Source organism: Nematolebias whitei, chromosome 9 (genome assembly GCF_014905685.2).
Source record: "Nematolebias whitei isolate Nwh7 chromosome 9, NemWhi1, whole genome shotgun sequence".
In the NCBI taxonomy this organism is placed as follows: Eukaryota; Metazoa; Chordata; class Actinopteri; order Cyprinodontiformes; family Rivulidae; genus Nematolebias; species Nematolebias whitei.
Genome location: NC_056506.1, coordinates 43,421,928 through 43,433,762, shown reverse-complemented (window position 1 = coordinate 43,433,762; position 11,835 = coordinate 43,421,928). Strand labels below are relative to the sequence as shown.

At 41.8% G+C, this 11,835-nt stretch overlaps 1 protein-coding gene across 1 annotated transcript in view; it reads left to right on the top strand.

Annotated features, from left to right (window-relative positions):
• Positions 1 to 11,835, top strand: part of LOC119415226 (piezo-type mechanosensitive ion channel component 2) — a 127,924-nt gene that overhangs the window by 76,199 nt on the left and 39,890 nt on the right. Inside the window, exons 18-24 of the mRNA XM_037682385.1 lie at positions 3,013 to 3,278; positions 6,455 to 6,615; positions 7,328 to 7,498; positions 7,677 to 7,799; positions 10,512 to 10,712; positions 10,795 to 10,999; positions 11,214 to 11,315. Coding sequence (XP_037538313.1) covers positions 3,013 to 3,278; positions 6,455 to 6,615; positions 7,328 to 7,498; positions 7,677 to 7,799; positions 10,512 to 10,712; positions 10,795 to 10,999; positions 11,214 to 11,315 — 1,229 coding nt within the window. The remainder of the gene's footprint in view (positions 1 to 3,012; positions 3,279 to 6,454; positions 6,616 to 7,327; positions 7,499 to 7,676; positions 7,800 to 10,511; positions 10,713 to 10,794; positions 11,000 to 11,213; positions 11,316 to 11,835) is intronic.

Here is an 11,835-nt window from a genome sequence, read left to right as displayed (position 1 = left end):
GCCCATGTTCTGCACATTTCAGCCCATGTTCTGCACATTTCAGCCCAGGTTCTGCACATTTCAGCCCAGGTTCTGCACATTTCAGCCCAGGTTCTGCACATTTCAGCCCATGTTCTGCACATTTCAGCCCAGGTTCTGTACATTTCAGCCCATGTTTTGCACATTTCAGCCCATGTTTTGCACATTTCAGCCCATGTTTTGCACATTTCAGCCCATGTTTTGCACATTTCAGCCCATGTTCTGCACACTTTAGCCCATGTTCTGCACACTTTAGCCCACGTTGTGCACATTTTAGCCTACGTTGTGCATATTTTAGCCGATGTTGTGCACATTTCAGCCCCATGTTCTGCTCATTTCAGCCGATGTTCTGCACATTTCAGCCCATGTTTTGCACATTTTAGCCCATGTTTTGCACATTTCAGCCCATGTTCTGCACATTTTAGCCCATGTTCTGCACATTTCAGCCCATGTTCTGCACATTTCAGCCCATGTTTTGCTAATTTCAGTCCATGTTGTGCATATTTCAGCCCATGTTGTGCATATTTCAGTCCGTGCTCTGCACATTTCAGCTCGTGTTTAGCTCATTTCAGTCCATGTTTTGCACATTTTTGCCAGAGTTTTGCTAATTTCAGCTTGCATTTTGCTAGTTTAGGCCTGTATTTTTCTCATTTCACTTTGTTTTATGGTTATCATTGTCTGTGTTTTGTTCATTTCATCTCCTGTATTGCTCGACTTAGCCAATATGTCGCTAGCTTTAGCATTTGTTTAGATTGTTTTAACTTTTAACAACTCGATTTTAACTTCTTCATCAAACTTCAGCTAGGTCAATCAGCACCCTGCGTTCACACTGAATTTTCACAGAAAAACACAATTTCTTTGATTACTCGTCTGTCTTTGTCCAGCTGTTTTGTGCAGCTTTATGCCTTAAATTAAACATTTCACAGTCTGTGGTGTGGAATGTGTTTTATTTATTTATTTTTTCGTGTGGGTTTTTCTGTTTTTGTTTCGCTACTCAGTTCAGCTGCTTCTCTCTGTGACCTGCTGCCATTTCTCCTCTGCCATCCTTCTCTTTCACAGCCACGCTAAAGTCAGCGGGCGTGTCTATTTGATCATAAATAGGTGGGTATCTGCTCGCTTTTTCGTAGCACCTATCACCAGCTCAGATTTCTTCTGAATCCCAACGTCTTCCTCCTGTTGCAAAAAGTCCTACCCTCTCCAATCTCTCCCAGTTGTTTATTTTTCAAAGACGATGCTAAACTTTAACGATCTCCTCGAGTTGAGGTATTTTACATAACATGTTGGTTCTTTTTCAGGTTTGATGTTTGTTTTTCTGCTTGTAGCCTTTTCTTTTTGGACTTTACGTTGCTTTACAGACTTTTACCCAGAGCCTTTTCAAGATACATCCTTCTATTTCTGACAGAAAACCTGTTTCTCAAGCATGTTCGGATCTGCAAGAACGTCTTCCTCTCCAGCAATGATCCAATGATCTACACCCTGTTTGTACAGAACATCTCCCCCACCCCACCCACTCCCCAACGAAGCTTGTCTCCCTCAAATGATTGAACTCCTGTGGCCAGTTTCTATGAATCTGTGTGGATATTTTGGTGATTTTTCAGGTTGTCCTCGTTGTTGACATTGATTATTTTTGTGTGTAACTTTTATTTTCCTGAGCAGCATCAAAGAAAAAATTCCCTCCCATCAGAGCAAGTAAGTGTGACTGGATGGCAGAATGCTTGCCTTAAAATTCAGAAAACCTTGACAAGCGCTCCATTGCCTGAGGAGATGATAAAGATGTGTGGTTAATCACTGCCTCCCTTGAGCTAAAATTTAACAGCTGCAAGAAAAAAAATACTACCCACACACGATGAGATTGTTTTAAAGAATGCATTAGGAATGTGCACTGCTTCCTCATTGCAATGCTTGATCTGTCAGCAGACAAAAACGCTGACCATTCCCATCTGATCATTTGCATCAGAGCTGTTATACTTCCACCTGGACCCTGTGAACGAGAATGTATTTATATACTCATGAGGATCTGTTTCTTTAAAGTGCAGCTGTCAAAGTTGAGCTTAAAACCCTCTGAAACTCAAGACTAGAAAAGAAAGTTTTATTAGAAAGAACCTCTTCATGCCTATGCAGGTCTGTGAATGTACGGCAGCTGCTGCTCTGCTCAAACATAACTTTCTTTTGATGGCAACAAAAGCAAGCAGCTAGCGAGCTGGTAAAGATGGCGTCCAATTCTGAGTCCCGTCAGAAAGGCAGAAGATGGACACACTCAGGAAAAGTTGATTTGAAGAGCTGGAGATTAAAACATGTGTTAAGCTGCCTTTAGGCTCAGGCCTCCCTTGCAGAAAAGATCTGCTATCTCAGTGGGATTTGCTTGGTTAAATAAAAGTGAATTAATAAATAATTAAATAATTTACTCTGACAGCTCAAGAAAATGCTGATTTTTTTTTTTTACTTCACCTACCAGCGTTGATTTTCTTATGTTCACCTGACATGTTTGCTCAGTTTAATCCCCTAAAAAGAATCAAAACGGTTTTATGTCTGAAGTGTTGCGAATGAATCTCAGCTACAACTATCCCAAACCTGAGCTCAACATCTGTAAAACTGACTTGGATATAACCACATTTGTGTTCTTTAAGTTCAGTTAGCTGTCGTAGCCATCTTGAATTGGGTTGGCTCCAAATGTTAAATACAAATAGTTACATCCAGTTATTATTTCCTGAAAGTTTCAATAAAATATGTCCAGTGGTTCACGAGGTATTTTGATAACAGACAAAGGCGATAATGATTCAAACCCAGTATGCCATGCAAAATGACAAAGGGTTCTCACAAAAATGTCATATTTACAGCTCTAGGGCTCAAATATTTAAATATTTTATCGTGTTACTAGTTAGAAAACAAAAAGTCTAAAAGTAAAAACCTCCGGCGGGCCTCATGAGTTTATAAATACAGACGTGTTCGGGTGAACAAGTGTCTCACCGAGTGAATCTGCTCCTGTGTCTTCAGACTGGTGGACCAGGACGGAAGCCTGGCGGACCTCACCCTGCTCAGCGCGAGCTCGGTGGACGCTGTGCTGTTCCGGGACAAGCAGGGGGAGCAGGAGGAGTGGGGCTCGGAGAAAGAGAAGGAGCAGGCCCTGGTGGTGGTGATGGACGCCGACGAGACCGACGAGAAACCCAGCAGCCTCTCGGACCAGCGCCAGTCCAGCATCGACGAGAGTCAACGCTGCAGCGCTGCAACTGAACCAGAACCGAGCACCGAGCAGAGCTCAGGTACCGAGGAACACCGCAGACCCACTAAGTATGACAATAAATGTGCTGTTTTCTTGTCAGCCATTGTTAAGTTTGTCCCATCAGTTTAGCACAGAATGCTACAAACACTTAAACATAAAAGTTGACAAAAATACATATTACTTGGGATAATTGGTTCCTATTTTTATTGTATTGCTTCTTCTTCTTTTGGCTGGTCCCTCTTCACGAGTATTCTCCTCCATTTCACTGTGTCCTCTGCATCCTCTGTCCTCACTCCAACTACCTCCATGTCCTCTCTCCATATTTCTCCTCTTTGTCTTTTTCCTGGCAGCTGCATTTCTAACATCCTTCTACCAATATACCCACTGTCCCTCCTCTGGACATGTCCAAACCATCTCAGTCTGACCTCGAACTCCACCTGTGTAGTGGAGTTAGTTTCTCAGTAGCACCACCTTCTATTGAAGAGTGGAAGCATAGCAAGTGTTATGTCTCAGGCGTTGACCACACAGAAGAGCATTATTTCCAAATCAGTGGTTTTATTTGTTGTTTCTAATAATATCTGATGGTGTTATACAGCTCAGAGACCTGTCTTTGTCTACATTAAACACAAAAATGTTGAAGTCCTAATGTTAAATGACCTAAAACGTTGTAGTAACTACACCAGGTCTGTATGTGGCGCTGTGCCACATCCACCAAAATACACAAGAAGCATAAAAACAAGACTTGGAGCATTAACGTAAAACTCACAATCTGGGATTAAAATGTAAACACAATAAGAAAAAGTACCCCAGAGTGGAAGGTTAGATTAGAGGTGGGGCTGTGACATCATCATTTCTAAAAAGCCGTCTACACAAAAACACAACCGTGGAGTTTAAAGGCCTTTTTAATCTGAAACCAGTTTTCCATAAATATCGTTTCAGAGCTCCTAAAATGCATTTTTTATGCGAACGCAACGCTGAAATTATAAACTTGCACTTGTTTGCCAGAAAACTTAAAATTACCATAACGGTTTTAAAGAAAATAAACTTCCCTCCAAAGCCAGGATGAAAACATGTGCTGTCATAGTACTTTTTGCTGCACTCTGCATTAGCAGTGGTTTTACACGGTATGCTTTGGATATGATGTCATTGCTCAAATATGTGGGTGTTGCTCGCTGGTGCTCGTATGAGAGCTTGTGTGTAATGCTGTAGGTAATGTTTACACTGTTTTCAGCTTAGATTCATGTTTTCAGTCAGGTTTGGATGTAAAAAAGACGTCTGCTGTGAACGGCTTGAAAAGGTCAGACTGCCGGCAGCCGGCACTCTCCCCAGTCAGTCGTTCATCAATGCAAGCCAAGTGGTTTAAAGAAGAAAAAAGGATCGCATTACAGATTTTTGCAGTCGCTGGATTTATTTCTAGTTTTATATTTGGACCCAGCGTATGGCTGAAGTGCTCACTTATCATTCTCCGGCTCACACCGAGTAAAACTAAAGGCAGTCGAGCTGCTCTTAAATTAAAACATAGTTTATACACAGAAAGTAAAAGAGGCAATAAAACACGGCCCTGCAGGACCTCTTATTTTATAATGAGCATGCTATGTGCCGTCTTGGAGTTTCTTATCCAAACAACGAGGCCTCTGTTAAAACCTGAGATAATGTGGCTTCTGTGAAGCCGTACACCCTCTGCTGAACTGTGGTGAGACGTTTAATGTTCTTTATGAGAAAATAAAGGCGAGTATTACAGTGAGGCCTAATTCTCAGGTTGTTAAAGTTCAGGTTTGGAGTTTTACTGTTGATTCTTAGTTTTGTTTTTTATTAAGTTCAGGCCAATCATGACGCTCTGCTTATGGGAAAACGTACACATCTGTACCATCAGCAGAACAGATGTTAAAGCATGTTTAATGATTTTTTTATTATTATTTTAAAAATTAAAGTCTGAAAATGGAACTTGGGCTGAGCTTCACACAGCTCACACACTGGATGTTAAAACAATGGAAGAAGATCCAACATTTTTCAGTCAGGTCATCTGGACAGTTTTTTTTTTTTTGTGCTGAAACGTTTGTTCCAAAACTGGTTTGTTCCAAAACTGGTTTGTTCCACTTTGGAGTAAGCTGTTGGGGGAAGAATCAGTTTTGTTGTGTGTTTCCTTGACTGATGAAGCCTTCTGGATCAAAGGCGAAACGTTTCAGCACAAAAAAAGAAACTGTCCAGATGACCTGACTGAAAAATGTTGGATTGTATATCTGGATTATTGAGCATGGACTTTAATGGAAGGTTCATTTCCAACTGGTGTGAGATTATTTCCAGAATCTGGGCACGAAATGCTCTGCTTGTCTTCATGACACTACACGAAGCTTCAGCAAAAGCAGCTTATTATCCCATTCTGCCATGAAAGTTTTTTTTTTACCTTCTCCAGCTTCTGTCGCTTATTCGTGGTCAGGTCTCAGAGGCAACAGGTCCACGAGAAAAATCCAGACTTCCCTCTCCCTAATCTCCAGCTCCTCCTGTGGCTGTATCTGATCTTCTTCCCAGTGGGATTTGCTCAGAAATCCTCCAAAGGGAGGTATCCAGGAGACATCCTAATCAGATGCTTGAATGCTCAATTGACTCCTTCAATGAATGTTGGATGCAGATGACGGAGCTCCTCACCACGTCTCTAAGGATGTGCCTGGCCACCCAACGGAGGAGGCTAATTTTAGCTGATTGGATCCAGGATCTTTTTTTTAAATCATGATCCAAACCTCATGACCATAGCTGAAGATTGACAAACAAGTAAATTCAAAGCTTTGCCTTGTGGCTCAACTTTTTTCACCACAACAGACCAAAGCAACACCCTCATTATTGAAGGCAAGGCCCCAATCCATTGATCCATCACTTGTGAACCAGACCAGATGCTTGAACTTCTCCACCCCAAGCAAAGACTCCCCCTGACCCGGAGGTGGCGTTCTACCCATTTCCAGTTGGGAACCATGGCCTCAGAGTTAGAGGAGCTGAGTCCCATCCCAGCTGTTTCACACTCACTTCGAACCGCCCCAGTGCATGCTGAAGGTCAAGGCCTAAATACACCAACAGTTGATATTCATATGTTGTTTTTCTAAACCACTGAAAAGACCAAACTGCTGCAATTAAAAGCAGAACCTGCACAGAACGTTCTGTTTTGCTCTAATTTACTTTCTTTGTTGTCCCATTCAGGCTTGTATTTTTGTTTTCTCCTTTTAGACCTGAAGAACAAGTGGCACCTGGTGGTCGACCGTCTCACAGTCCTCTTCCTCAAGTTCCTGGAATATTTCCACAAACTGCAGCTGTTTGTTTGGTGGTTATTAGAGATCCACATCATCAAGATCGTATCGTGCTACATCGTTATGGTCTCTGTCAGAGAGGTAAGAACGCTCCAGGATCTGTATCTGCAGCAGTAGAGTTCTTTTTTCTTTAAAAGCAAATAAATTATTAGGGATACACAATATTATTGGCATGGTATCGGCCGTTATTAGCGATAAAGTTAAATATCGGACATCGGACATTCCATCAAAATAACTCACCGATATAAAAGACGCTGTTTATAGCATTTGCATTTGGTAGCAGGCCAAATTGACAAAGACCATGCAGAATAAAGCTATGTAGTCTCTGTATGTCGGTCTAGGAGAAAAATATTGGTATTGTTTTTTTGCCAAATAAGTTTTAACATATCAACGTATCGGATATCAGCCAAAAATCCAATATCGTGCATCCCTAAAAATTATTTAAAATCCTGAAACGAATATAAATTGGGGATTTTAAATTGTGCAGGAAGTTGATTTGAGCAAAAAATAGAGATATGAGCTTTGTTTGTTTAATTTCCTAATCAAAACTGAGCAAGATTAGTATTTTCATTATTTATTCAGTGCTGAGTTTCTGTAAAGATCCGTTTATGGTTCAGCATGTTTAGTTTGAAGAAAATGCTCACCTAAAAGCTCTGTACAAAGATGTTTTTATACTAGTCATAGCAAAATATGTTTAAGTTAGTTTGCAGGAGGGAAAAGAAGGAGAATGTTGGTGGAAAAAGTCTTTGTGTTCATTTTCCTGTCCTCATCGCCTGTATTGTCTCTTGTTCAGGTTTCTTTGCTCAACTATGTGTTCCTGGCGTCCTGGGCCTTTGCGCTGCCGTACAGCCAGTACCGGCCCCTGGCCTCCAGTGTTTGCACTGTTTGGACGTGTGTCATCATCGTGTGCAAAATGTTGTATCAGCTGAAGACTATAGACCCTGATCCATACAACTGCACTCTAGTAACTATCTTTTGTGGCATATTTTGTATGCTTTCCAAACTTTTTTCTCATCGTCTGCAACAGGTTTACTTTTAATCCAATTTAAAATGTCTTCCTACGTTTTTGACCTCTTTGCACAAATCTTTACATATAGTACCTGTGTTACTCTTTGCATCATGCTTTCTGTTTCTGTGCACAGCCAGGTACCTACACAGGAGCTCAAAAGGTAGAGGTTACGGTCTCTCCGCTGTACACGAAAAAGGGAGATCCAGGAAACTGGGTGGGCCTGGAGAAGAATCAAGACCTGCTGGGCTACCTCAGGGTAAAGAGTGAAAATGCTGATGTTTGTAAAAAATTAATAAAGACCTACAGTATGAATCATGTGAGTAGAAAAAGCTTCTGGGCTGACTTGATGAACCGTCGTTTTGACTACAAATACCGGAGAACTTAGCAAAAATTTAATTTACAAAATACAGGTTTAACATTTCTTCAAGGACTGTATTTCACTCACATCCTCTCAAGCCAGAGTTTTGAAGGAAGATCATTTTATGTTGAAAAATCACAGACTTAAAGGTGTTTAACATGATGTGCAATCCCACGTCATATTTGAATAGAATAAAATAGATCTTTATTGTCACTACAAAAAGCATTGCTAAAAACAAACTAAAAACAGTGAAACACAGTTTGACCTCCTCTGTGGCAGCAGTACCTACGCTTCCTCTAGTTTACTTGCCTTGGCAGGGCGCTCATATCTTCCATGATTCTGTTGACAGGGTGAGGCGCCCTGCTTGTATCAATCAATCAATCAATCAATCAATCAATCAATCAATTCAACTTTATTGTCCATAACATTCAATGAAATGGAGATTTGTCTTTGACATCTGGCTTATAAAAACAAAATAAAAATGTGATTAAAAAACTTTAAAAACTTTAAAACCAAGCTTTGCTAAATCAATTATGGTAGGTGAAGCACTGAGTACACAGTATTAATACACAGTAATAAGTTAGAAGAACATATCCAGGATAGAATGTATGTATAACAAACAGTTTATGCAAATTGGGTGTGCAAACTCACACTCAGTCATTACAGTTAAGTAAGAGTATTTTATTATCTGATATCTTCTGCCAGAGGAGGGACTACAGGTTGTGTCCTGGGTGAGTAGGGTCCTTTGCAATAGTAGTGGCCTTGCTCTGAAGTTGTCCATTGTAACTGTCACCGAGTGAGGGTAGTGTGGTCCCAATGATTTTACCAGCTGCCCTCACCACCCACTGCAGGTCTCTCCTGTCCTCCTCAGTGCAGCTGGTAAACCATACTATGCAGCAGTAGGTCAGGATGGACTCGGTGGTGGCCCCATAACGTTCATCAGTAATGGGCGAGGGTGGTGAGCCTGCTTCAACTTACTGAGGAAGTAGAGCCTCTGTTGGGCCTCCCCCACCTGGTATGAGATGTTGACATCCCAAGCAAGGTCAGCCGAGATGATCACACCAAGGAACCTCACTACCGCCTCTTGGTTAATGCAGAAATGGAGTGCTCTGTGTGCTTGGATCTCCTGAAATCCATAATGTTATTTGGTCTTACTCGTGTTTAGGTCCAGGTTGTTATTGTGCCACCATTCTGTCAAGTGCTGGACCTCCTCCCTGTGGGCTGATTGGTTGTTGTCCGTTATCAGCTCTACAATGGCTGTGCCGTCAGCGAACTTGATGATGGTATTAGTGGATTGAATGGGGATGCAGTCATATGTGAACAGGGAGTATAGGAGGGGGCTGAGGACGCACCCCTGTGGCGTGCCCATATTCAGGTTGAGAGTTGAAGATGTGCGGTCTCCCATCCTATTGTTATGGGGTCTGTTGCTCAGGAAATCCAGAATCCATGCACACAGTGAGCTGCCCAGGCCCAGCTCGCTTAGTTGCCCAACCAGTATGTGGGGAATTACCATATTGAAAGTGGAACTGAAGTCCACCAACAGCAACCTTACATAAGTGTTCCTTCAGGTGAATAGAGCTGGGTGGAGAGCTGTACCGCGTCCACTGTTGACCTGTTTGCTCGATAAGCAAACTGATGTTGGTCAAGGTCAGCAGGGACAGCAGATCTGATGTGAGAAATAATGAGTCTCTCAAAACATTTGATGATAATGGGGATTAGAGCAACTGGGTAGAAGTTTTTAGGCAGCTCACTGTGTTCTTCTTAGGTAACAAGACCATGGTGGCTGACTTGAGGCACGTAGGGATTGAAGACTGTTGCAACGAGAGGTTGAAGATGGTGGTGAATACCTCTGCTAGCTGGTCTGCACAGGTCTTATGAATCCAGACAGACACACAATCTGGTCCAGGAGTTTTCCTTGCGTGGACTCTGCGCAGTGTGACTCTGACCTGGTTCTGGTGCAACTGGATGGGGTGCTGTCTTCTGATGTTCTGAGGGGTGGTTTCCAAGTCACTACCCTGCCTGTCAAAATGAGCAAAAAGGCAGTTTTATGTGTCTGGGTGGATGCTCATATTGTATGCAATCTGTTAGTACTGAGTATGTGTGAGGAATGACTCTCAGCTTACTACCACAGAAAATTTTAGCTCAGTGTCTGTAAAAATACCTGCATGATAGCCATTATTTTTTTTTTTTCAAGGTCTAGTTGTGGTGGCGCCTCTCATTATTCTCCTTATTTCATGGTCACTCAGTTTGTGAGGACGTCCTGCTCTTGGTAGATTTACGCATGTCCCATGTTCCTTTTGTTTCTTGAGGATGGATTTAATGGAACGTCTGGAAATCGTTCTGTATCCATCACCTGACTTGTACGTTTTAAAAATCATTTCTTTGAGGTAAATTAGGACAGTCTTTTCAAAGGGGATGAATATTTATGTAATCACTTATAGCATGTCTATTTTAATATTTGGTATTACTCTGTAGAAATTAGATTTCACTTTGACTATGACATTTTCTTCCTAAAAAGCCATTTTATATCAACCATGACTGATTTAAAATAACATTAAAATATACTTTTTATATGCACAATAAGCATATTATTTAAATATTTGTGTGCAGAACAACCTTTTGATGCTGGCTCTTCTGGCCTTTGAGGTGACCATTTACCGCCATCAGGAGTACTTCAGGCTGAGGAACAAACTGTCGCCTCCAGCGGCCAGAATCATCTTCCATGACGTCACTCGCCAACACTTGGACATCGGCATCATCTGCTTTATCAAATACTTCATCAACTACTTCTTTTACAAATTTGGGCTTGAGGTAAAACGTGGGATAACGTTAACATTTCAGCAGGAAGTGTTGTGTTTTAGGGCCTTGATTGTAGCATTTGTGTTTCCCCCAGACATGCCTGCTGCTGGTGGTGAATGTCATCGGGCAGCGGATGGACTTCTATGCCATGCTTCATGCCCTCGCCTTGATCGTTGTCATGTACAGACGGCGAAGGAAAGCCATCGCTGAGATCTGGTCCAAGTACTGCTTCTTTCTGGCCTGCATGCTGACGTTTCAGTACTTTGTCTGCATTGGGATCCCGCCTGCTGCTTGTAAAGGTTTGTGTGTTCGAATAGGCCGGGTTGTAGCCACAAACACCACAACGGTACATTAAAGCTGCTTCATCCACCACTTTTGATGCACGTTTGCCTTTGTTTTACTTGTTGCCAAGCGGAGGCTTTCGCTCCCAGCCCCGTCTCTAAAAGTGCTCCACAAATAAAGCTGACATTTGAGTGTTTATCTGTGCGTCTCATGAGGATGTTTTCATTTCAGACTACCCCTGGAGGTTTCCAGGCTCCTCCACGGACTCCAACGTGATCAAGTGGCTCTATGTCCCGGATTTTTTATCAAAGCCAAACCCATATTTCCTCATCTGTAAGTTATTTAATGAAGCAGGAAACCCTTTTATGGGTAGACTAGAAATGTGCACCATTTAGGAAAAAGCAGCAACGCTCTTCGTTGTAATAAAAATTTTAAACCCTAATGTAAGACACTCCACTCTATCACCTGTCACCGACTGGCAAAGGCGATAATGTTTTTGCCCAAAAGTAATCACAGGTTTGACATTTACAACTGATTAGCTTTGGGCTCAACCTGATTCAAGATGGCTGTCACGGCCAACTGACCTTACAAAACAAAAGCTGGCTGTATATCTGTGAATTTTACAGATATTGAGCTCAAGTTTGGTGTTGTAGTAGCTGACAGTGGTTCACAACAATTCAATTCAGTTTATTTATGTAGCGCCAAGTCACAACAGAAGTCATCTCAGGTCACTGAACAGAAACATTCCTATATAAAATAATAATTTAATACTATTTATCTTTGGAGCAGACTGCTTTGAATTTAACTCCATCACAGAACTCTCATCTTGAGCAAGCATGAAGGAAACAGTGGA